We start from the raw sequence: 25,524 nt of genomic DNA on the forward strand, positions 1-25,524 counted from the left end.
GCAGACCCTGGGGCTGAGGCAGCGGCGAAGGGACCCAGCTGTGACCACGGTGGAAAATACTGTTTTCCACAACAAGCCACTGCATCTCTGCCCGTGCCGTGCCCTTTGGCCTAGAAGATGCTATTGCCCCACTCCTGGGGAAGAGGCCCATTTATTGAGGTCTGGGAGGGCAGGGGGTCAGAGTGGGAGAGGGCGGTGTTAGGGCTGCGCATCCTCAGGGTCTTGGCAGACAGGCACGTGTAGACATGGCCGTTTCTCCTCCACCACCGTATTATGCCCCTGCAGCATCTCGCACCGTGCTGATGGTTTTCCCCAGAAGGTCACGTTCTTCTCACCCTGACCTTCGACCACGGTAATGGTGGGCCTGGGGCATTAGAGGGGGAATGGAGGGGAGAAGCTCAGGGAAGGCAAGAATGCATTCGACAAACTCTTACTGAGTTTGAGCTAACTATTTGTTAGCTATGAGATATTGGGCAATTTCTTTATCTTCCCTGTGCTCATCTGAAAAATGGGAATAATCAGAAGAATAATGATACCCACCATATTGGGCTGAGTGAGGATAAATTAGTTAATTTTGGTAAAGTGCTCAGAGTGGTGTCTGGTACACAGTAAGTACTCAATAAATGCTAGTAATTGTTACTCGTTGACAAGGGCTACCTTCTCTTACCTCCAAAACCCTTCACATCTCACCCCATTGCCCACTGGGGGGGGAAAAAAAAACCCCAAATGCCTTGCCTGGTATTTGAGGTCTTGCTTTTGGGCCCACATGCCTGGCCCAAGCCAATCCCTCTCTCTTCCACTTTATCCAGACTTAGTCCCACATCCAGAATGGTCTTTGCCTGGCTTGTTCCTCCCACGAAACAAGCATTCCATTCATTCACTCTCACCCCCATTCCCTCAATCAAATCCATTCATTTCCCTACTCTGTCAAGTGCTTCCTGCCTCCATTCAACACCTCTAACTCATCTTCAGAACCTACTAGAAACCCCAGAACCGGAGACCATTTCCCAGATGGCAGGCCTTCCATGAGTTGAAAATAGCCCATTTCATCTAGTGGCTTGATGTATGTGGAAATAAAGAAGGGAGGAGTGAGTGTTTACACCCTCTCTAACACCTGGGCCACCAGGAAACCAGCTTTGGGCAGTTGGTCACCAGTATCCAGGACTCTGCTCACACAGTCTTGACACTGGGAATGCCTTTCCTGACCCCTTCCTGCCGGGTGACCCCTGATCAGCTTCCTGGATCCAGGGCGAGGTGTCAGCCCCTTTTCCATGTACCAACTGTTCTGCATCAGCCTTCTGTCAGGGCCCTGCTGACCTGGATCCCTCTGGGGACCCACGGGACCTGGGTTCTGTGTGTCTGCAAGTGTTGCCGAAAAGGCCTCAAGCGTCTTGGGGCGGTGAGACGTTGGGTGAGATGTGGGTGGCTGAAGGAATGAGTAAGTGGATGAAGGCCTGAGTGACTGAAGGGGCAAATGGAAGCATGGGTAACCGAGAGGGCCGAGTGCATGGTCACAGGAAGGACTGGCTGAGTGGCTGGATGGCTGGGGGACTGAATGAGAGGTAAAAGGGCACAGAGGCTACTCATTCTCCCCTCAGGATCCTTTTTCTCGGCTGCTTCTTTAGTGACTTTCCTCTTCCTGCAGGAGGGAGAGGACACTCCTCAAGGCAGGCATCTTAGACCCAGCGGAGGATGCCCTGGTTGTGGGGAGCTGAGCCGACTCTCCCACCCTCACTGCTCACATATGGATATCATGACCCCCTCCTGGGCACGCTTTGCCCCCTCACTCACGGGAAGTTGGGGAGCTGGGCCGTGCAGAGGCGCTGGCGGGTGCGGACGGGGTTGGGTCCACACGGGGGCATGCATAGCCCCCAGGAACTCCACTCCGACCATGAGCCTTTCCCTGCAATGAGTCAGAATGAGAGGTCTCAGTGGAGGTGGTGAGAGAGAGAGAGAAACAGAGACAGAGAGGCAGCAGGGACATGGGGTCCAAGGTAGAGTCAGAACCCCCCCCCCCCCCCCCCCGCACAGGCTGCCCCATCCTCACAGTGGAGTCGGCCGGGGGTGGGGGCACTCACAGCTACATTGCTGGATGTTATAGCAGTGACGGATAATTTGTTGTTGCCCGAGGCACCGCCGTCCATCAAACTTGCGGCCCTTGCAGCTCCTCGAGCGTGTCTGCTGGCCCGGGATCTCCTTACAGTTGATATTGTTTATGTTCCGACGGATGCAGGGGCTCCACTCCTCCCAGGACCCCCACTCTCCATCCACTGCAGAGACAGGGGCAACCAGGGCTTGCACCAAAGAAGGGAGCCAGTGAGGGGATTCAGAGGAAGGAATGACGACCGGGGGGAAGGAGCGGCGGTGGTCAGAGGTGGGGCCGAGGCACCAGGGCCAGGAATGGGGGCATTCGAGGCAGGAATAAGGCATTAGCAGCAGGGATGGGTGAGGGGCTTAGGCATGGAGATGGCACATCTTGAGCTACTGACCAGGGCAGGGCACAGCTGTGTTGCAGATGTGGGCCCGGGTGGCCTCACCAGCACAGGGGGGGCCCCCATGCTGGGGCACAGGGCGATCACACTTCCGTCTTTCCAGGGTCTGCCCCAGGCCACAGGTCACAGAGCAGGGGGTCACAGGACCCCATGCCCCCCAGCCCCCAGCCACTGTGGGGGTGGGGGATAGGAGTGAGAAGAAAGGTCACCTCAATCTCCCCATCAGCCCCTAGACCCTTGAGGCGGACTGCCGCAAAATGAAGAGCTCCATGGTCACATGGTCTAAGATCTCTGTCCCCTGAAACGGCAGAGCATCGGTGACTGAATCGAGAACAGAGTGTCAGGGGCCTCATCCCTGTGTACCTGGGCAGGGTGGCAGGCCAGAGCAGGGCCGGGTTTCGTGGTTCAGCCCTGGGCACGGCTTCCCAGGAGGCTTCTTGGAGGGCTCAGGTGCAGAACACGTGCGGCTTCGTCTCTGGGTAGGTGCGCTGGGTCCACCGTGGCAGGACCCCGAGCAGTGGCCCCAGGGACCCCAAGCGGCCCAGGCCCCATGTACTGTGGTGGAGTGGGGGTTGGGGGGACACCAAGTGTGGTCACACGTGAAGTCCTCCCACCCTGGAAGTTCCCTGCTGTAACCCCCAGACCCACCCTGGGTGCCCACATCAGTGGCCTTCACTCACTGGGGCAGACCTGCTGGGTGTCACAGGTCTCAGACTCCTGTGGCTTTCCTGGGCAGTGGCCCCCACACTTGGGGGTGGGTTGATTACATGTTCGCTGATGGGTCCGGGTCCCTTTGGAACAGGTGACAGAGCAAGGCATCCAGGGCTCCCAGTGAGACCAGCCACCCATCTCTATGGGAGAGAAGAGAGGGGGACAGGAGGGAAGTGGGGGCATCATTCAGGGGTCCTTGCTTCCTTGTGTGCCCCACGTCCTCTGCCACACCCAGTCCACCCTAGGATGACTGCAGTAGCCTTCCCGCGGGTCCCGCTGCTTCAGCCCTCACCACAGACCATCCGCCCTCCTCCGGACAGTGAGAGGGATCTGACGCAACCCAAGTCAGATCACATTTCTCCTCTGCCCACAACCACACAATAAAAGCCAGCGTCCTCACCGTGGCCCACAGGATCGGGCCCCCCTTTGACCTTGCCTCCCACAACTCTCCTCCAGCCACACCGGCCTCTTCCTCAGCGCCTCACAAACATCAGGCACAGTCCCACCCTCAGGGCCCCTGCACTGATTGTGCGTTCCCAGGGCCAGGCGACAGGCAGCGCTGGCCTGCCTCGCTGAGCCTCCTCACCAGGACAGCACGGCTGGTCCTCACAGGCCTGCAGCTGCCACTCAAGGGTCCCGGGCTCCACCTTCTCGGCACACTGCCCACCATGGCCTATGCAGCGCCGGTGCCGCAACTGGGATCCCTCAGTGCAGGTCACTGAGCAGGGGGCCCACGCAGACCACGGGGACCATTGTGGGGGCCTGTAGAGAGGAGCACACGTGTCCTACCCTAGCTTGAGCTGGCAAGGATGGGGTGTACTGGACTGCGGGGCGAGGGCAGGCACAGGCAGGGGTGCAGGATAAAGGTACATGGAATGGATTGATCAGGGTATGCACCCCTTAGGGATGTTAGGGATTGAACGGGAAGAGGGGGGCACACAGTAAGTACTGACCTTCATGACTGGGGACCTGGAACACTTTGAAGTCCCCCAAGGCTAGTGCCAGACATGCAGTAAGCAAATGTATGGACTAAGGGCCCAGAACTGCTGTCAGAAACCTACCAGGCCACCACCATGCTCGGTAGCTGGCAAACAAAAAGTTCTTAATAAATAGAAGCTATTGTCCCAGTGAGCTCAGAGACCCTGTCAGAGATACCCCGGATCTGGGGCGCCTGGGTGGCTCGGTCGGTTAAGCGTCTGACTCTTGATTTCAGCTCAGGTCATGATCTCAGGGTCGTGAGATCGAGCCCTGCATCAGGCTCCACACTGAGTGTGGAGCCTGCTTAAGATTCTCTCTCCCTCTACCCCTCCTCCCGCTCCCGTGCTCTCTCTCTCTCTCAAAAAATATATATATATTTTTAAAGAGAACTACTCCAGATCTATCCCCAACCCCGTGCACAGCATAATACTAAATTGATGTGAACTGTTGACATTACTAGGGGCCCAGAGCTACCTTCAAAAACCCTCAAGCTTCCCATCCCCATGGTGTACCTGGGATATACGCTAAGCTGTTAGAAAACATGTCTGGCGTTCAGTAAGGGCTCATTACATGTAAGCTGGCATCATGATGAGACCAGTGTCACCCTCAGAAATCTGCCAGCTACCCCTGACCTCTGCAATGCATCTAGTAGGCTGGCAGTGATCAATGAACATGAAGTGTCATCATAATTAGGGGCCTGGAGCTGCCCTGAGAATTTCCCAAACTCTCCCACCCCGACATGTCTGTATGCAGTAAGCACTCAATGTGAGCTGGCATCACAATTAGGGGACTTGAGCTACCTTCAGAACACACCTGACCTGTACCCCACCCTCTAATGCTTCCAGTACGCGGGAGGTGCTCAGTAAATGTAAGCTATGGCAGTGGTTCTCAACCAGGGCCGATTTTGCCCCTGGGGGGACATTTGGCAATGTCTGGAGGATTTGGGTTGTCACAGTTGGTTGGGAGTTGCTACTGGCATCTAGTGGGAGGCCAGGGATGTTACAAAACACAGGCTTTGCAATGCCCAGGTCAGGCCCCCACAACAAAGAATTTTTTGGCCCCAAATGTCAATAGAGGCGAGGCTGAGAAACCCCGAGCTATGGTCATGATCGGGGCCTTGGAGTCACCCTTGGAAACCCCAGAGAAGGAAAGAGCCCAGTCCTGGGTGGCCCCCAGGCTCCCCCTCACCTGCATGCCTGACAAAGCTTGCTGCCAGGCTCCTGGAAGCCATAGGCAGGGTTGAGACAGCAGTCTTCCACACTGACACCGCCCCCCAGGAGGCCCTTGCATATGCCGGAGGATTCCTCATAGTGGGTGAAGCAGAGGACGGGGACTGAGCCTGCAACAAGGTTGCGGGGGGGGGGGGGGCGGGGGGGGGCATGATCAGCGGTGTGATGGGTCCGGGCACCCCTGCGGGCCAGCTGGGCCCTCACGCACTCACCTGCAGCCGGCAGCAGGGTGAGCAGCAGCAACAGCAACTGAGGAGCCCGCATGTTGAGCATGCACCCCTGCGGTCCTGCCGCCCTGCCAGAGAGGAGGCCCGGCTTTGTATGGGCTGACCCGACGCTGGGATCAGGGCAAAGAGGAACCGGGCCAGGAGGAACTGGGCGGGAAAAGGGCTGCGGGGGGCGGGGCAGGGGGGGAGGGGAGGGTGCCGTGCAGAGTCTCTGCAGTTCTGACTTCTCTCCTGGCACCTTTGCCCCGGAGCCTCCTGCTCCGCTCTCCCCTCCCTACTTCCTGTCTCCCTCTTGATCCCGGTCTTGCTTGTCACTGTATCCCCAGCAACCACACCCTGCCCAGCAACAACTCCTTAGCACTCAATCAGTGCTCCCTGGAGCATAAACGTCCTAGCTGTGTGACCTTGGGCAAGTCGCTTGAAACTCTCTGTGGAGCCTCATTTTTTTTCCCCCTGTAAAATGCGGTCTCTCCCACAATGGGTCAACCTCATGCGGGTGTTGAACAAGGATGAAATGAGCTCAGCGTGCCCCTCATTGAGTGGAGCAGGCATTAAGATAATTGCTTCATCCTCTTTCCTGAAAGTGAGGTTGCCTGTGGTCAGCAAGGACAGGGGAGGTCAGCAGGGGGGGAAGTGAGAAGGGGAAGTGAGAAGAGTGTGGGGAGAAGGGTTTGAGAGTGAACTGGGGATATTGACTGTCCCGGGGCTCCAGCTGGGACCACCCCCCCCACACACACATATACACTGGCCTGGGGAGGGAATCAGCTTGGCCATGTTCTATCGAGTAACTGGGGGTAGGTGACAACCCCCTCCCTGAGCCTACAGCATAGAGTTTGTTGCAAAGATTGGGAGTTTAAGATTTTTAAAAGTCCTCAGAACAGCGCCGGGCATACAGTAGGTGCTGTTTCTTAAATACATTCATTCAGCATTTGCTAAGCACCTATTGGGTGTCAGATGCTGTTCCTGGCACTGGGCAGAGCAGAGAGTAAGCCCCAAATCCTGGCCCTCAAGGGGCTTATGCTCCAAAAGAGAAGATAGACACAAAATGCCCCCCCCACAGAGGCCTTCCCCAGCTACCCTTTTTGTATTGGACCCCTGTCACTCGGTAGCCCAGGGGCTCTCAAACCTCAGTGTGCCTCAGATTCATCTGGAAGATGTGTTCAATCGCAGAGTGTTGCCCCCCCCCCACCCAGTTTCTGATTCTGTAGGTCTGGGGTGGGACACAAAAATGTACATTTCTAACAGGCTCCCAGGTGGTGATGCCGCTGCTGCTGGTCTGGGGAGCACATTTTAAGAGCCATTCTAGCCGCTGACACCTCTTTTTCTTTGTAGGTGTCATCTATAAAAATGATGCTACGTGCTCCTTCTTTTACTCTTACGTCCTCTTCAGCCCCTTTTCTGTGCAGGTAAAACCAAGCTCCATGGACCCGCTTTTTTTTTTTTTTTTTTTTTTTAAGTAATCTCTACACTGAATGTGGGGCTCGAACTCACAACCCCCGAGATCCAGAGTTGCATGCTCTTCCAACTGAGCTGGCCAGGAGCCCCTCTTTTGTTGTTTCTTATTAGCCCTGATGAGTGAAACTTCAGAGCTCACTTCAAAACCAGGAATCTCTTCAATGAACAAAAAGGAGTCTAAGAAAGTTAGGACGGCAAGGTCTTGTTTCCTCTGCGTTCCTGGAGAGAGAGGTACCGTTCTGCAAATTAGCACAAGGTAATAGACTTTGGTTTGGGCAAGTGTTAAAAGAGAACTTTCTCAAGAATGTTGGTCTTGTGTTATGGGGCAATAAGGCGTGTTGACATCTGTATCCATTACACATGTACTCTGTTTCCTGATCATACAGGCCTGTCTTTGGAAGTCTGCTTTGAACAAAGGGGTTTTGTTAAGATGCCAAGACTTCAGACATCAGCGCTGTGTTATCCTGTGGAAACAAACTCCCCCAGAAATCTGTGATTCCGGTTGGCTGTTTTTTCTAATCCCCGGTTGCCCCGGTAATGAGGTTATAATCGATCCTTCCTTTGTGCCTAAACCGTATATACTCCGAGGACTCCCTGTGGGAAGAGGATGGTTGGTGCTTTCTTTTCCCACGTTTGCGCAATAAAATGACGGCAGCTCTCGTATTTAAACAGTTTGAGAAAGTCTCATCTCACGAAATTATTGCACTGCCACGTGATGATGTTGTACTTATCTGCTTCTTGTCCGTCGCCCTCACTAAAATACCTGCTTGCCAAAGGGCAGGGATTTGTGTCTGGTTTGGGAACTGCTGTGTCTGCGGGCTCAGTAAACAGGCGCTGAATGAATAGGCCAACCACCAAAGCTCTAGAGAGATTCTGACACGTGCGACGAAGACGACTCTGGGTTGGAGGGAAAAAATGTGCCATCACCGGTGGGGGGATTAAGTGGTGTCTCGAGTGTCGGGACTGGACCGGAGCACCCTGGAGAGGGCTTGAGGAGAGGGAAGGGAAGCCTAGGTGAAGCCCTGGGAAACTCCAGAATTTCAAGTTTTGGAGAACTGGGAGAAGACAGCACTGGGGATAGAGGAGGCGAGACCAGTGGAGGAAGTGGCTTTCTCCCACGCCTGGCACATTCGATCCGTGGTCTCTCATACAGTCTCATTTGGTCTTGGTCATTTTCTCTTACTTTTTCGTTTACACAGTTACGCACGGAATTCTGGATCTGCAGCGTCTACTAGGAGGCCCTTAGGGACAGGCTCACATACATACTCAGTCCCACAGCCTCTCGGACTTGCCCTCGGGGTCATTTTTTTTCTGTCATGGATTCCTGGTCTCCTACTAATAGCGTCACACGCACACACACACACTCACGTCTTAACAGCCTCCCTCATTCGGCCACGATCACCGACACTTCCTCTCACCAGTTTTTTACACGCACACACACGCAGTCACGCCTTTAGACGTTTCTACCACTCAGCCCGATTTACAGCCCCCGCTGGTCTCAGGAACTTTCTCGCACACGACCTCAATCACCACCTCTCCTACTTCCTCTCACCCCAGCCCCCATCGGGCACACCCCCCCTCCCCGTCCCTGACGGACGCTAAGGTGCGCCCGCGCACACCCGCACACGCGGCCTCACCGCTCGGCTGCCCAGGTCTCTCTCACACGGCGCCATGTGCCTCCTCGGCTCTCGCTCGGACCGTTCCATGGTCTCTCGTGCTGCTTCAGTCACTCGGCCTCACCATCCTTTTCTCCCTTGCCGTCCCGGTCCCGGAGCCTCTGGGCCAGACTGGAGTAGTACCTGTCATCCATCTGCCACTGGTCTCAGGCACACCCACTCACCCACGTACCCACACGCGCTTACAGCCTCATGCTCCGCACACACGGTCCCGCAGGCTTGGATCTTGGGCCTCACAGTCATCTTCTGTCTCACGGTCAGCTCTTCTCCACAAGGCTCCCAGGACTTCGGTCGCTACGACAGCCTTGCGTGAAGGTTCACACACCATGCGTGTCCCGAGCACAACGCCCTGCGGATTTACAGGCGGGCTTCTCGCCCGCACCCAGGCCCTGACCGGCTCCGCCACACCTTCGTGCCCGTGCGGGCTCACGCGGCGTGTGTCGCTCACCACCGTCAGCCGGTCAAACGGTGTCGGAGGCGCCGGCCCGGCTACCTGTGCCTCAACAGGACGTCACGCGTACCTCCGGGCTCTGCGACAGTGCCTTAGTCCGCACTCAGTCTCCCAGTGATTTTCCAGCGCACGGCCGTAATTTCTCCCACAGACACGGTGTCGTCCGTGGTTCCAGCCGCCAGTCTCTCACGCACACACACGCGATCGCAGCTTTCCACCCTCTCTCTCTTCTTTGCACACCTGGTTACCAATCTGCAGGCTCGCCGGCTGTCTCCGACACACGCTGTCATGCTCTCTCTCACAGTCAGTGTCACACCCTCGCCGCCTTCCACAGAAAGTCATGCCTGTCACAGTCAGTCCCAGTGGCCTCGGGGGGGGGGGGGCGGAAAAAGGCTAGCAGCCTCCAGCGTCACCTTTAAAAATATATATTTACAGGAACAATTCCCCATTCTCTGGGACTCTTAGAAAAAAAGATCCATTTTTGGGGAAGTAAAACAAACAGTGGAGACAGGTGTAGCACCGTCCCCCAAATCACCAACCCCCAGGTCCCTAGGCCCGGGCTGGGCCGGTGCTGATAGGAGGTGAGCCCAGGAGTCCTTTGAACCCACCCTCTCCAGCCTGGAATTCAGATAGGACAGGCTTTATGTCCCCCATTCCTCCCTCCCAACTCCAGGGACACTTAAAGGGTCCTTTGTACCCGCCCGCAGGAAATTGGGGGGCTGGGAGGGAGGGAGCTGAAAATACACGTTTGGTATCAAAAATAAACACTTGCGGGTGGCAGGAAGATCCCCCCCACCAAATCCCTTCCTTCCCACCCACCCCATCTCAGATACAGGAAGAGATGCTCCCCTCTCCCCTATTGAAAAGCCCTGTTTAAAAATAGATTATACTATCAAAATGGCAGGGGGCGGGGGGACAAGGTGACCTGGAGTACTGGCTGGAGGGGCCCCCCAGACGGAGACCACTCCCCAAAAAAACCCTCCATTGGGAGGTAACAGGCAGGACCCCAGGAGTTTGGCAGACACAGGAATGGCTTCTCAGGGGGAGAAGAACAAAAGGGGCATTCCTCCCTGGCCTAAAAGGTGATATCTGAGACAAAGGCTGGGGAGGTGGAAATTCCTATTTCAAGGGTGTGAGTCTTTCCTTGGCCAAGACTCCCAAACCGTTAAACGGCACAAATTCTTCCTGGACCCTCGGGTATGGCCAGGAATAATAAACAACAACAAGCTACCTCTTCTACTCACACCCCAAAATGGAGACAGGGCTCCCTCAGCTTCCCAAGGGCAGGCTGAGAAATAAATAAAGGTCCTTCTCAAGCCAGACCCCGACGGTCTCATCTTGGGGAGAAAATGTGGAGATGGGGGAGATGTCCTCACCAACCCCCCAAAAGGGGTGGGCCAGGCTCCTCCCAGTGGCCTTCAAAAAATAAATAAATAAACCGTCCCCACCACTGCAGTAGGAGACGTGTAAGGGCGGCCACTGGGGAACTGACCGAGAAGAGAGAAGTTGTATGTTTCCTGTGAAAGGGTTACTGAGAGATCTTTCCTAAGAATCCCTACCCCACCACAACTAGAGCGTAAGTCTGTCAGCTGAACTATGTTTCTCCTTGAGACGGCTGGCTGGAGAGAAGTTCAGGGCCATGGATGGAGTGACCCCAGAAGGGGGTGGTGGTGGTGGTGGTGGTAGTCATGGCTTCTGGGGCCCTGGGGAGAGCACCACGGGGGTTGAGAGGCCATCCACGCTGATGGAAGGGATGTGCACCTGGGCGCTGCCACTGGATGGAAACTGGGGACAGAAAGAGGGAAAGATCATGGATGGGGGCCATGCTAGGGCCTCTCACCCTCTCCCAGATGGGGGAAGGGGTTCCTACCTGGAAGGAGAGCTTGGCTGGGCTACGGGGTGCAATGGGACTCAGGGTGCTCCAGAAGTGAATGCTGGGGGGCAGCGAGCTGGGTGTCAGCAGCACCGGGGTCTGTGGGGAAGGGGCGGTTGGAGCTCAAGTGAGTAGAGGGCAGGTGGGGGAAAAACGGAAGGAACGTGGCTCCAGTCCCACCAGATTTCCCACTCAGACTTCTGAGATCACCCTCCCAAAGTGTACAGGCTTACCCCCTAACTGCTAAGGTCAAGCCCATGACACCTCTCCAATGTTACAGACAACCCTCCCAGCTCCCGAGAGCCCACCTCCAGCTTCATTGGGCGAGACCACCTACAAGACCCCATCCACATGTCAATTTCAAAACTCACAGGTCACTATCCCATCAGTTTCGGATCAGCCCCCAACTCTTACACCCCACCAACCCATATACCTCACAGGAAACCCACTAAAGAAATCCCAGACCAAAAAGCCCCATGCAGGATCCCCAAGCCACGCCCCAAACCAGAAAACAGTCCCCCCCCGCCCCCCCGTCCCACGCAAAGCCTCTCGGTCCCCGCCCACAACCCCCCCTCCCCCCAGACCTGCCCTTCCTTCCAACAGCCCGACCCTCGGCACCGGAGACTAGCTCGCCCTCCCAGTTAATCAAGCCCGGTCCCTCCAGCCAATCCCACTCGAAGGCTCCACCCTCCCGCTCACCCAGACATAACCACACTGGCCCCTGCAGTCTAGCTCCTCCCTCACCCGCCGCAGCCCTTCACAGGCACTCACCAATGTGTGCGTAGGTAGCAGGGACGGGGTCAGCGCTGGCCCCGGCGCCTGCAGCCCGGAGCCACTTCCCGATCCTGGGGTCCGTTCGGGTCCTGGCCCACCCAGCAGGCTCGGGCTGAGCGGAAGCTCCAGGTCCCGGGGCTTCCGGCCCTTCTGAGGCTGGGCGATCTCTGTGCTGGAAGCAGTGGAAGCCGCGAGGCCGCCCACCTGCGCCGCAGTCTCCATGACGACCGCGGGCAGCCGGGCCGGCACGCCCTCCGCAGGAGGGACTTCCGGCCCGGCCTTAGCGACTTCCTGCACAAACCCCGCCTCCCCACCGACTGCGGCTTCCAACTCTTCCTTGGGCCCGTCCACTTTCACTTCTGGGGGCAGTGGCCTGCCCAACCCGGGCTCCACATTCAGCTCTTCTGATTTAGGGTTCTGGGCCTCGGGTGGGGTCAGGATGACCTGGGAGAGGAGGGGGGCGGGCAGAGGGGGTGCGTAAGGATTGCTGGGCTAGTGAAGCCAAGGACTTGTCTTGAAAAGCAGGACTTGGTATTGGGGTGGGGGGGGCATGACTACACATCAAGGCAGGTCCACCAGCAGGACGTGAGAGACTTTGCCAAGGACGTGGGGCTTCTTCTGAGGCAGCTTCTCTCTGGGGGACAGGGCTTCCCCTAAGGGTGGGCCTCCTGGGGATACTGCCCTCATTCATGAAAGCAGGGGTTCTCAAAAATTTGCTTTAGGGACTAGCAGCGTGTGCCTCATCTAGAAACTAGTTAAAAAGGCAAATTCTCGTGCTCATCCCCGATACACAGAATCAGAAACTCTCGGGGGTGGGCCCTAGAAATCTGTCCTTTAAAAAGTCCTCCAGGTGATTCTGATGAATGCTTAGCTGAGCGAACCTATGCATTAAGCAAATAACATTCAGGGCACCTCGCATAACTTAGTACTTGCATGGCTCTCCTCCCCACCCCCTTCGCCCAGGGAACTTCTGCGTTCCTCCTTCCACCAAACCTAAATAGGATGTTTATGTCCCTTCTCCAGCACCCCTCCTCATCTGGGAATTGTACCCCCACCCTCTTATTGAATTTCCATATTCCAGTCCTTACCTGCAGAGGCAGGCCGGCCTCCTCGGCCTCCAGGCAGGCCTCCAAGGGGCTTGGACTGGTGCTCCTGCTCCCAGATGGGGGCACTGCTGCTCCCGAAGGGGCGGTGTTGGGGAGCACTGAGGCAGGCCGAGGATGAGGGGGCGGCTGTGGCTGTGGCTGCAGGGACTGGATGGTGAAGGTGGAATAGAGGCCTGAGCGCATGTACTCGTTCCGGCTGCTGCGTGCCAAGCCACCCGGGCCTGCCATTCCTGCACCCTTGGGTGTGCCTGGTTTCCCAGAGGCAGCGTCCCCGGGGACAGCATGTATAGCAGTGGGGGCCACATTTGCCACAGTAGAGGTGATGGACACCTCGGGCTGGGGCGGGCAGTCCTCAGTGGAGCACCTCGCGACTTCGGGGTAGGACACAAACTTGTAGACGAACTTCTGGCCGCTCACTTTGCGGATGATGTTCTGGGAAGGGAGGAGATAGGATAAAGGGCCTTAGAAGAGAGGGCCCGGAGTGGAGGGAGGGTATGGATGAGGGGGCAGAGGGGTGTGTCTCCCAGGGTCCTTCTTGCCCCTCTCCTGTCTTTTTACATATACACCATTCCACCTCCACATCTGCCCCCAACTAGGTACCCTCCCTCCCAGCCCACTTCTCACCTGCGTCTTTCCCAATTTGGGGGCTCCTCCCTTCTCCTCCTTCCGTTTCTACCTCTCTTCCCCATTGTGATTCCCCGCTCTGTATTCTTCCCAGTGTCTCCCCTTTCCCTCTTCTCCCTTCCACAACTCTTCCTTTAGTATACTGCCCTTCTCCCCTGTGTGTCTCCTTCCCATCCATCCCTCTCCACATCTCCCCGTCACTCTTCATCTCCATCTGTCCAGTCCCCCCACCCCCACCTCAGAGACACACACCCACACCCCGTGGCACCTCTCCACAATGGGGCCCACCTAGGGGAGTCGGTGCAGGAGCAGGCTTTCCTCCTGGCTCCCAGAACCAAGGGTGTCTGTGGACTAACAGGGCCAGGCCTTGGGGGTGGCTGCCAGGACAGGTGGGGAGTGTGGCTGATGCAGTAAGACAGGAAAATGAAGTAACTGATGTAAATATTGGAAGAGACCAAATTAATATAGAAGATTGTGGTGCTGAATTATTAATATAGAGGATTATTTAAAGCTATCGATAGAGATGTAGAATAGGGCAAGGTCACTAGGGAGAACAGGCTGAGAAGCCTCACTCTTGTTTTTGTTTTGGGGCTTTTTTTGGTTCTCATAATTTATTTCTTGACTTAGCTGTAACTGAGGAGCCTCATTCTTAATACTGTGGTACAGGCGGCACCTGGGTGGCTCAGTCAGTTAGGCGTCTGCCTTCGGCTCAGGTCATGATCCCAGGGTCCTGGGATCGAGCCCCGCATCGGGCTCCCTGCTCCACGGGAAGCCTGCTTCTCCCTCTCCCCCTCCCCCTGCTTGTGTTCCCTCTCCCGCTGTGTCTCTGTCAAATAAATAAATAAAGGGGAAATTTAGGGCACCTGGGTGGCTGCTTCTCCCTCTCCCACTCCCCCTGCTTATGTTCCCTCTCTCGCTGTGTCTCCCTCGGTCAAATAAAGAAAGAAAATCTTAAAAAAAATAAAAAATACTGTGGTACAGGTTTAAGCTAAGGCAATTAGAAAATGAGGTGACTGATAGCAACCAGATAAGAGCATTAAAATACTGGTATTAATATTGGGGGGAATCTCAAGGCTGGCTGGGTGGATTGCAGAACATGTCTAAGATATTTCAGGATAGGTCTGGAGGGTCTCAGGGATGTTGTGGTGGTCTCAGAGCACAGAATGAGGCAGCCTCAATATTATTTTGGAGGCTTCAGCTAAAGGAATAAAATACAAGAATGGAATAATTGCTATAATTTATGGTATGCAGCAGAGGTCCAGGGCTGTTCTGGGGGACAAAAGGCAGCTGGGGGGCACTAGGGCACCCTAGAGACATCTTAATGCTGGTCAGGTACGTCACAGGGTGGGTTTGTGTTTCTCAGAAAAGGAATGAAAAGGGATATTCATTAATATTGTTTTGGAAGTTTCAGATAAAGAAGAAAATGAAGGGTGAGGGACGGGAAATCCATCCAGCACTTGTCTGAGAGTCTAAGAGGATGAGGAAAATATAAAATTTTAGCTATATGAATAAGATGATAAAATAATAAATGCTGGGGCGGACCAGTGTTGCTTTGGGGATGCATGAGAAGGGAGTGTGGGGCTGGCATTATACGCGTTCTTTATTTTAGCTAAAGGAATGAGAGAAGAAAAGAACTGACAAAAGTGTTCAGTATCCTAGAGGATGAGGTAAGGAAAGGTTAGTATAATATTGCCGTGGACATTTTGATGCTAGGTAGAAGAATATTCTGGAATTCTTATTCTGGAATAAGAGCAGGTTATGAAATAACTGAGGAAGTCAGGACTGCTCCAGTTCCAGAAGACAGGATAAGGAAGTCATTATTAATACTGTTTTTCAAATTTTTAGCTATAGGCATAAGACAAGAAAATGAAATGTTGGGTGGGGTGTAGTAGAACAGCATGACCTTGGGGGCCTCAGAAAGTGGGTGAGTAGGGGTATTAGTATTACTATGAAGGTTTCAGCCTTAAAGCAATTAAGACAAAGAAAATACCTGAGATTGGGGCGCCTGGGTGGCTCAGTTGGTTAGGTGACTGCCTTCGGCTTGGGTCATGATCCCAGGGTCCTGGGATCGAGCCCCATGTCGGGCTCCCTGCTCAGCAGGGGAATCTGCTTCTCCCCCTCCCCCTGCTCATGCTCTCTCTCTCATTCACTCTCTCTCTTTCAAATAAATAAATAAAATCTTAGAAAAAAAAGAAAAAGAAAATACCTGAGATAAACGTTTGGGGTGCCCAACATTGGTCTGAGAGTTCGAGAGGAGAGGGTAAAAAACAGTAGATTCTGTTTTCAAATTTATAGCTATGACAATTAAGACAAGAAAATGAAATAACTGACATAAATGTCAGGGGTCCCCAGGCCTGGTCCCAGAGGCCTTACCTTGTCATAGTAATACCGCAGGGCCCGGCTGAGCTTGTCGTAATTCATGTTGGTCTTGTTCTTACGCAGGCCCCACAGCCGGGCCACCTCCTCAGCATCCACCAGCTTGAACTCACCGCCATCCCGTGAGGTCCAGGAGATGATGTGGCCGTTGCCTTGCTCTCTCAGCAGCTGCAGCAGAAACTGCCACAGCGTCACAGAGGGGTCCATCGCTGGGGGAGCGCTCACGCCATCCCAGGGGTACCTGGAGGGCAGATGGCTCAGAGCTGAGAGGCTGTGAACACAGACGGAGGCAGAGGTCAATGGGAGAAGGATTGCTTTCTTGCCATCTTATCTCCACCTCTATTCCCAAAGCCCACCATCATTCCTAAACACCCTCAGACTGAATTCTAAGCTCCTCAGCCTGGCTTTGGATGACTCCCCATAATGATAGGAGACTTTTGGGGACAAGAGGATGGTGTGAATGTATTTTGCATGTGGGACAAACGTGAATCTTTGGGGGCCAGAGGACAGACTGTGGTAGGCAAAATAATGCCCCTCTCAGAAATGTCCACATCCTAATCTCTGGAACCTATGAGTATATTATGTACATGGCAAAAGGAACTTTGCAGATGAACTTAAGGTTACAGTAAAACCTTTTCTCTTATCTGCAGGGGATATGTTTCAAGACCCCCAGTGGATGCCTGAAACTGTGGACAGGACCAAACCCTACATATACTATGTTGTTTCCTATACATATACACACAATAAAGTTTAATTTATAAATCAGGCACAGTAAGAGATTAACAACAATAACTAATAATAAAATAGAACGATGACGGCAATATATTAGAATAAAAGTTATGTGAATGTGCTCTCTCAATATCTTATCGTTCTGTACTCACCCTTCTTCTTGTGATGATGTGGGATGATTAAATACCCATATAATGAGATGAAGTGAGGTAATGACGTAGGCACTGTGACATAGTATTAGGCTACCACTGACCTTCTGATGACAGGTCAGGAGGATCATCTTCTGCTTGACCACGGGTAACTGAAACCGCGGAAAGCAAAGATGCAGATAAGGGGGGGTAACCACTGTATGGACCTTAGGGAGATTGTTCTGGATTATGTGAGTGAGCTGAATCTAATCACAGGAACTCTTACTAAAAAAAGCAAGAGGCAGAAAGAGAGCTCTGAGAGATGCAACGACAGAAGAGGCAGGAGAGATTCAAAGCATGAGAGGGACCTGACCTGCCATTACTGGCTTTGAAGATGGAAGAACAGAGCTCGAGCCTGGGAAAATGGTGGCCTCACAAAGGTGGGAATGACCCTCAGCTGACCGTCAGTAAGGAAACAAAGACCTTAATCCTACAACCTCAACGAACTGAATTCTGCCAGCAACTTGAATGAGCAGGAACCAGATCCTGCCCTGGAGCCTCCAGAAAGGAAGGCAGCCCTGCCCACACCTGGGTTTCAGCCTGGTGAGGCTGTGCTGGACTTCTGACCTCCAGAGCGCCGAGATAATAATAATTTGCATTTTTTAAAAAGATTTTATTTATTTATTTGACAGAGAGAGACACAGCGAGAGAGGGAACACAAGCAGGGGGAGTGGGATAGGGAGAAGCAGGCTCCCCGCAGAGCAGGGAGCCTGATGTGGGACTCGATCCCAGGACCCTGGGATCGTGACCTGAGCTGAAGGCAGTCGCTTAACTGACTGAGCCACCCAGGTGCCCAATTTGCATTGTTTTAAGCAGCTATATTTGCAATAATTTGTTACAGCAGGAGTAGAAAACTAGTAATAGTGCCCCTCACCTGAATGTTTTCATTTGCATCCTCTGCCACATCAAATATCAAGTTTCCCAGGAGGTTCCTTCTGCTAGCCCCCCGCAAAAGCTGTTCACGCCGTGTGGGGCTCCCTTCTGCCTAGAAGTCTTCCCCATCGTTCCAGTCCCAGCCACAGGAGCCGTGCCTTTCTGAAGCCTTCTTGAAACTCAATGCCTGCTCTCTTCTGTCTACTTTGCACTCCTTGGGCCTGCTATGGTCCCTTTATGTTCTCCTTCTTGGTACCAGCAATAACTAACATTTGCTGAGTTCATAATGCTTGGCTGGCATTGTTCAAATCAGGCAATATGGCCTAACAGACAAGCACTCAGGCTCTAGAGCCAGATTGCCAGGACTGGAATCCTGGTTCTGCTACTTATTAGCAGTGTGACCCTGGGCAAATGCTTTAACTTCTTTGTGCCTCAATTTTCCCATCTGTAAAATAGGGATAATAACATGCTCACCTGTGAAATAGGGATACTAATAATACCAAGTTCATAGAGTTATTGTACAGATTAAATATCATGTGCCTGGAGTATGATAAGCTTTTAATAGATATTAGTTTCCAATTTTTTCATAATTCCTTATCTGCTATTCCAAAATCCAAAAAGCTCTAAAAACAGAAAATTTCTTGGGGCACCTGGATGGTGCAGTCAGACAAGCATCTGACTCTTGGTTTCAGCTCAGGTCATGATCTCAGGGTCGTGGGACCCAAGCCCTGCATCGGGCCACATGCTCAGCGCCATGTCAGCTTGGGGATTCTCGCTCTCCTTCTCCCTCTGCCCCTACCCCCGCACATGCAGATAAATAAATAAATAAATAAATTTAAATTTAAAATAAATTTAAATAAATAAAATAAATAATAAATAAATATTTCTTTATTCTCAAATAAATAAATAAATTTTTAAAAACAAAACAACAAAACAAAAAACCGGAAAACTTCTTTATCACCCTTTGGGCAGCAAAAAGAGATTTGAAATGAACGAGGCCCTTTCTGGTCTTTAGTGATTCTCACTTAGTGTGACTGTTTATACATTCTGCTACAGAAACCTGAATGTGGCTGATTACTGAGCCCACTGAGGGCATTATGTAACATATTCTATGTGCACCTTGTCACCTTTCTAAAATCTGAAAAATCTGAAATTCTGAAACACATCTGGCCCCAAGGGTTTTGGATAAGGGCATGCAGACCTGTACTGCTATTTTTATAGGTACTGACTCATTTATCGTTCATCACAACTCTGGAAAGTAGGTGCTCTTTATCATCACTAATTTACAGAGGAGGAAGCTGAGGTACAAAATGTCCAGATGATGTCTATGGGCCACAGAGCCCAAATGGCACAGCCAGGATTTGGATCCCAGGCAGTCAGATTCCCGTTGTCTAAGCACATAAACCATTAGGCTAAACTGCCCCCACGCTGCTCCCTCAGCACATCCCGCACGGAACGGGCCCTTCCCCACCCCCCTCTTTGCTGCACTGGAGGGTGATTTGGAAATAAACATGGAGCTTCCTATTCCTTAAGGAATGAGCTTTCATCGATCGACTGTTCACTGGCTGGGACTGTTGGGTTATGAATAAGACCTCCCAAACCAGGTTTTAAAGAACCTTCCTTCATTCTTTAATCTGTAATGAAATACACAGGATGATCAGCATGATCCTCTCATGTCTGAGCTGGTTTGAAGTTCATTGGGTGGACACAGTTTTAGGCTATCATACAAGTCACAAAACCATGAAGTGTCCACGTTTGAGAGCCCTGTCATCAGAGGCTTTACTGAGTTGACTTCAAAGACCGGCTTGTTTCAGAGGCACAAAGAGTTCAGTGTGACTCCTGGTGGCGAAGACAGGCAATTTTACCAGATCCTCTTTCAGCCGTGAGAGGACCTATTAATTAAGGTAAAATCTGACCCTTTGCTCCAAGCCTCAACAGCACACGGGGTTTTGTGTTTTGTTTATTATCGTATTTCCCACTTGACCCCTCATAAGAGGTCTAGTAATCTGCCTTCCTCGGGTGTGTTGACTTCTCTTCGTCTCATTCATTTAGTAAGCATCTACTGAGCGCCCACTGTGGGCTGGGGGCTGGGGGTATAGCCGTGAACAAAACAAAAATCCCTGCTCTAGTGGAATTCACATTTCAGTGGGGAAGACAGTTAAGAAAGAAGGTAAATGAGTCAAAGAGTATGTCAGATGGCGAGAAGAGCTATGGAAAAAATGAGGCAGGGAAGGGGCTGTTATTTTTGAAAGGGTAGTCAGGGGAGGGTAGGCCCCGAGCAGGGGCCATGTGAGCAAACACCTAAATGAGGCGAGCGAGTCAGGTCTGCGATGACCCGGGGAGCAGGTCGATCCAGGCAGAAGACACAGCCAGGGTGAACAACCCTGAGGCTGGAGCGCGCTGGGCAGGTCAGAGGAAGAGCAAGGAGCCGGGCAAGGTCAGAGAGGAGGGAGGAAGGGTACAAAAAGGAGTAGGGAGGTGAGAACAGAGGGGCCATGGGGGCCAGACTGAGTGAGGCCTTTCCGGGCCCTGCCAGGCCTTTGACTATGAGTGAGAGAAGAGCCACACGAGGGCTGTGAGCAGAGGGGCAACAAGCCGTGACCTGGATTCTAACAGGATCCTTCTGGCCATTGTGAGGAGAGAACGGGCTGGAGGGGTCTGCAGACGGTCCAAGTTAGTGATGGTGGCGGCGGCAGTGGAACTGGGGAGGAATGGCTGAGTTCTGGATGAAATGTGGAAACAGAGTGAGCAGGATTTGCTGACAAGAAAGTATGGGGCGGGGGGAGAGTGAGAGTGACATCACCAAGGGTGATTCTAGGTTTGCGGCCTGAGCACCGGAAGGATGGAGCTGGGGACAGACTGAGATGGGAGCGCCGCGGGAGAGCAGGGTTCGAGGTAAGATCGGGAGGTCAATTCTGGAGATGGTCTCAGAGGCCTGCTCGACACCGATATGTATGCGATGAATAATGATACTCATTTTCAAAACGGTCCTACAACCCCTACTGTGTGTCACACACCGTTTTAGTCGTTTTAGCTCACGCGGTCATGAAGCAACACTGTGGGGCGGGCATTATTATGATCCTCCCATTTTCCAGATGAGGAAATAGGGGCGGAGTTCAGTCACTTGCCCAGAGTTCTGCAGCTGGAAGCCGGCAGAGCTGGGGTTCGAGCCCAGGCAGTCTGGCTGCAGGCAGGGATCCCGGGGCTTTACAACAGCCACCCTCTATGAAGAGAAACAGAGAAGGAAGACCCTAGCGGGGGTCGGGGATGGTATTTCACACAGGGTGAGCAGGGAGGGCTCCCCGAGGAAGTGACTCGTGGAGGTAGCAAGCCATGCGGCCATCTGTGGGAAGGGTCTTCGTACAAAGACTAAGGTGCCCACGAGCTTGGCACCCTACAGCATGGGCACCATGCGTTCATCCAGTTTCCACTTCGGAGGATATGTTTGTACCCTACCCCCTTCTCACACCTGATAAACTCTTTATTAGATGATCCTCAAGTTCTGCCATCTCCCGGGCAGAATGAATTCTTCCTCTGTGTGATCCAGTGTGCCGAATAAACCTCTGTGCTCTTGCAAAGCTCTCCTCTCTGGGTCTCCATTCTCCTACTCCTCTGACCTGCTCTAGCTGTGCGACCTCGAGCAAGTTACTTAATCTCTCTGGCTCTGTTTCTGCATCTGCAAAAGATCCTCAAAATACACTATTCTCAAAGGCTTCTGTGGGGATAAGTGCCAATACATGTAAAGGACTTAGAAAAGTATCTCTGGCATGTGGTAGACACTCGACAAATGTTAGCTCTTAGCTCGTGTACCAGCGTTCTCCCTCCCCCCACTCCCCAACCTTATTTATCACCATGGCCTACACCATCTGGCTCCCATCACTGCTCTAACCTTGCCTCCTGCCTGCCTCCCTCCCTCCCCTCTGCTCCAGCCACAATGGCCTCCTTCACGTTTCTTGAATGTACTAGGCACAATCCCACCACAGGGCCTTTGCACCGGCTGTTCCTTCTGCCCCTAGAACACTCTTCCCCTAGACATTATGGCTTCCTCCCTGATCTCCTTCAGGCCTCAATTCAAGAGTCACCTTCTAAGTGAGGCCTGCCCGGTGCCTAAGATTTCAACCACCCCCATACTCTCTCCCTGTCTTCCCTACTTCATTTTCCCCCTTAGCGCCTGTCTAACATACTAATTTTACTTACTGTTTTATTTATATAGTCTGTCTCCCCCACTTTTAGCAAACGTCTGCTCCACAAGGACAGGAATTTCTGCCTGTTCTGTTCCCTCCCATATCCCCAGCACCTAGAAGAGTGCCTGGTACTCAGTAGGTGCTAAGTGTTTGCTGAATGAACAGTCTCAACTAGCTTCTTTAACTAGCTCTCATATGCCCTCTTCATCTCCATCTCCCCCACCATCCTGATTTGTCTGAAATAATATTTTTCACATTCATTCATGCAATAAATTTACTGGGCACCTACTATATACTAAGTATATTTACCCAGCAGTAAATAAGCAAACAAGAAACTGTAAGCCCTCATGGGACTCCCTTTCCAATGGGGAGGGACAATAAACTGGTAAACTACACAGTGTATCTGATGGTGACCAAGAGCAAAGGGACCAATAAAGCCGAGAAGGGCCCTGAGGCCTGCTAAGTATGCAGGTTCAGATGGTCAGGGACAGGCTGACATTTGAACAGAGCTCTGAAAGGAATCATGCGGAGATCAGGGGGAGAGTGTTCCAGGCAGAAAACAGAACCGATGCAAAGGCCCTGAGGCTGGACTGCATCTGCTGTGTTTGAGGATGAGTGAGGAGCTCAGTGTGGCTGGCACAGAGTTGGGGGGATAAGGTGCAGGAGGTGAGGCCAGGGAGGTGACTTGTTTTATTAACTGCCAGGGATGCTTCACACTGTGAGGGGATTCTAGTTCTGATTCCTCCATTTTAGAAATGAGGAAGCAGGGGCAGAGAGAAAGTGGTTAAATCATTCGGGTCATACAGCTGCTGTGATTGGGGATGGAGGGGTGCTGAGACAAGGTGTGGAGTGGAGACAGCTCTGCAGGCAGGGGTGATGGCAAGAACAAAAAGCTTGGAGATGGCAAGTAATTTGGTGTTTAAGGAGTGGGGTCTCATGTGGGATGGGATGAAGTGAGAGAGGGGAGCCTCAAAAATTATTCTGTGTTCTGAGGGGCAACCTAACTGGGTACTTACCTCCGAATAAGATACTGAACCCCCTGAGTACCTGTCTCACAGGGTTGTGGTGAGAATTAAATGAGCTCACTGATACAAAGCACTTTGCCAGGTTCCACCAGGTGCTCAATAAACCTTAGCTTCTAATGGCATTATCACTATCTCTGATGCATCCACTTATTGGAGGGAGGCAGAATGTCTTAGGAGTTAATGATGTGTATGAGGGGGTGTGTTCTAGAGTAAAAAAGACCTGGGTTCAACAAGCACACGGGATGAGCCACTGCTAAGGAGGGAGGGGGGCAGGGAAGGCCATGGACTGATCCACCACGAGGAAAGGAGGGACAAAATAAAAGCACCCTCCTGGAGGAGGAATTACAAAGCACTGGACTCAGGGGAGGGCATGGGGGTGTGTGCCTGAATGCAAGCACATGGGTAGCCGGGAAGCCAATGAACAGATCCACTGCAAAGGCCGGGGAGGGGGGGCGGAGTGCAAAGGTTCATCTTATTTATGGGGGGGCGGGCAGAGCAAGGGGAGCAGAAAGACATACTGACTGTACCACAGGAGATGGGGTGAAAAGCCATCACACAGACTGCTTAAAAGGAAAAGGGAACGAGGCCATGGACTGGGCTACTGAAAACGGGGAGATAAAAAGCACTAAACTGACTCACTATTAAAAGGAAGGGGGAAGCCCAAGGACTGGAGCAACAGTCTACAAAAAAAGGAGAGGGCAATGGGCTGATGACTAGGCGGATGTGAATACAAGCCTTTAGACTGGTACACTGTAAAACGGGGTGTGTGACAGAACCATGGACTGATGCACTGGGGGACTGGAGGAGGCAGGAATACAACTTCACAGATTAACTCACTGTTAAAGGGGGTGGGGGGTGTACAACGCCACGGATTGATTCACTACAAGGAACAGGAGTCGTGGAACAAACAAGGCCACAGACGGGGCCCTTGAAAGTTGAGGACAGGAGAAAAACAAACATTCAGATGCACCTACTGTCAAGGCGCCGGACAATGCCAGAGCCGGCTCCCCTCTAAGTGGGGGTGGGGGCAGGACCATGGACGAGTCCACTGTAAGGTGGGGTGGGGAGAAAATACAAGCACGCAGAGCGATCCATTATAAAACAGGAAGGGGGGGCTCAGGCCACGCTCAGATCCACTACAAGGGGCGAAGGGAGGGGACAATACCACAGGCAGGTCCACCAGCCGTGGTGGTGGCGGTGGGCAGTCGAACACCAGCAGGCCACGGGCCAAGCCACATCCCTCGCGCGGGGGCGGGAAGGATACGTGGGGTCACGGACGGGCCCTCCACCCTCCAAGCCCCGGGCTCACCTGTGTGTAGCGCAGTGGCAGTATTGGCAGCTCCGGGGGGCGGGGGCTCCATGCGCAGCCCCACCGCCCCCCAGGCCCGGGCTCCGAGGCGGTGGCGGTGGCGGCGGCGGCGGCAGCGGCGGCAGCACCTAGAAGCCGCCCCTGCGTTTCCTCACCGCTCACGTGGGCCTACGGAGGAGGAGCCGAGCATTCTGCCGCTCGTGGGTTGGACAGAGCGCCTTGGATCGACCGCGCGGCTTCCAGGGTTGGGGAGGCGGGCCCTGCCCCACAGAGCTGTGCCGTGACTGGCCCAAGGGAGACTGATGGAACGCAGATGGCCGCCTGGGTTCCGAGGGGGCGTGCTGGGCCCCACCGGCGCTTCACGCTGATTGGCTCAAGACTGACAGCCCGTGGGCGATTGACAAGACTCTGGGGGCGCCTGCCTCACAATGATTGGCCTACACGGAAGACAGCCTTCGAGGACAAGGGTGGATGGACTCTGCTTTCTGCTGATTGGCGGAGGAGGGACTCCAGACAGCTGCCAAAACACCAACGGGGCGGTGCTGCACTCCACGCTGCTCAGCGGAAGCAGGCCTTGTATGGAAGTGGGCGTAGCAGCAGGCTGGCAGGGGGCTGGGCCAGGGCTGTGCGTAGGTGGGCAGGGTAACTCTGTAGTGATTGGCTAGAAAAGACGATTTTAGAACGGAGCCCAGATAGGAGGGGTTGGACAGCAGCCAGGCACGCAAAGGAGCGCTGAGTGGCGGAATCTAAATGCCTACGAGGAGGTCAGCGTCGAGCAGCAGCCAGTTATAAAGGGGCGGAACCTGGCTCTGCGTTGATTGGCGGAAGCTGGACTCAACCTAAAATAGGGGCCGGACTAAGAAGGGCGGGATGCGGCTCTGTGCCCATTGGTGGAAGCTGGAACTATTTAGAAGCGGGGTGAGGCCAAGGTTGGGCCGAGACGGGCGTGGGTGTATTCTAAGGTACCCCGGTCATGATTGGGGTGGGGGAGAGGCGCAAACCTTAGGGCCAGGAATGAAAGGCTGATTGTCTTGGGAACAAACCTCCACCCTGAATCGGCCCATTCTCTATGATAAGTCAGAGTTATGTCCAGGAAAATAAACAGAAAAAAAGAGAAGGGTCAGGTGGGAGGTCCAGGTTGCCAAGGCGACAGAAAAGAGGGCAAAGCGGAAAGTCAAGTGGCAAATGCTGCCAGGCAACAGGCTGGAGGCGGGACTTCAGGGGTGCTTTATAGGTTCCACACA

General features: G+C 53.4%; 2 protein-coding genes across 7 annotated transcripts; both read right to left on the reverse strand.

Annotated features, from left to right (window-relative positions):
• Nucleotides 1–132: 132 nt before the first annotated feature.
• On the reverse strand, nucleotides 133–8,774 carry CFP (complement factor properdin). The gene is made up of 10 exons (XM_045877091.3): nucleotides 8,730–8,774; nucleotides 5,623–5,705; nucleotides 5,370–5,520; nucleotides 3,790–3,965; nucleotides 3,173–3,343; nucleotides 2,856–3,047; nucleotides 2,490–2,663; nucleotides 2,079–2,270; nucleotides 1,792–1,903; nucleotides 133–364 (listed from the first exon to the last, which is right to left on the reverse strand). The coding sequence occupies exons 2-10, from the start codon at nucleotides 5,681–5,683 to the stop codon at nucleotides 199–201; spliced, it is 1,395 nt and encodes a 464-aa protein (XP_045733047.1). The 5' UTR covers nucleotides 5,684–5,705; nucleotides 8,730–8,774; the 3' UTR covers nucleotides 133–198.
• ELK1 (ETS transcription factor ELK1) lies at nucleotides 5,391–25,472 on the reverse strand. Of its 6 annotated transcripts, XR_010406098.1 has the most exons (8): nucleotides 24,281–25,472; nucleotides 16,854–17,002; nucleotides 15,970–16,243; nucleotides 12,955–13,404; nucleotides 11,864–12,310; nucleotides 11,090–11,191; nucleotides 8,730–11,004; nucleotides 5,391–5,520 (listed from the first exon to the last, which is right to left on the reverse strand). XR_010406098.1 is itself a non-coding variant. In XM_054507798.2 (7 exons), exons 2-7 carry the CDS (start codon nucleotides 16,979–16,981, stop codon nucleotides 10,906–10,908), a joined length of 1,260 nt encoding a protein of 419 aa, XP_054363773.1. In that variant the 5' UTR covers nucleotides 16,982–17,002; nucleotides 24,281–25,472; the 3' UTR covers nucleotides 8,674–10,905. The 6 variants fall into 6 exon arrangements, 5 of the variants coding, with proteins under 5 accessions (XP_054363773.1, XP_045733077.1, XP_054363767.1 ...); XM_054507798.2 differs by lacking the exon at nucleotides 5,391–5,520 and having other exon boundaries at nucleotides 8,674–11,004; nucleotides 11,864–12,070; XM_045877121.3 differs by lacking the exon at nucleotides 5,391–5,520 and having other exon boundaries at nucleotides 8,675–11,004; nucleotides 16,955–17,002.
• Nucleotides 25,473–25,524: the final 52 nt, after the last annotated feature.

Source organism: Mirounga angustirostris, unplaced genomic scaffold, assembly GCF_029215605.1.
Source record: "Mirounga angustirostris isolate CCGP_5_RB_7025 unplaced genomic scaffold, mMirAng1.0.hap1 SCAF_11, whole genome shotgun sequence".
Lineage (NCBI taxonomy): Eukaryota > Metazoa > Chordata > Mammalia > Carnivora > Phocidae > Mirounga > Mirounga angustirostris.

Bases quoted from the DNA above. Each gene is read 5' to 3' on its own strand.
- CFP (XM_045877091.3), bottom strand. From the start codon at position 5,683: ATGCTCAACATGCGGGCTCCTCAGTTGCTGTTGCTGCTGCTCACCCTG. The intron at 3,344-3,789 runs GTGAGGAGGCTC...TCTCTCCCATAG, and splicing joins GGACCAGCCGTGCTGTCCTG to AGATGGGTGGCTGGTCTCAC. The intron at 1,904-2,078 runs GTGAGTGCCCCC...GACTCATTGCAG, and splicing joins TAACATCCAGCAATGTAGCT to GGAAAGGCTCATGGTCGGAG.
- ELK1 (XM_054507792.2), bottom strand. From the start codon at position 16,981: ATGATCCTCCTGACCTGTCATCAGAAGGTCAGTGGTAGCCTAATACTA. The intron at 16,244-16,853 runs GTGAGTACAGAA...CTGTGTTCACAG, and splicing joins ACATCATCACAAGAAGAAGG to CCTCTCAGCTCTGAGCCATC. The intron at 13,405-15,969 runs GTAAGGCCTCTG...CTCCCTTCCCAG, and splicing joins TGCGGTATTACTATGACAAG to AACATCATCCGCAAAGTGAG.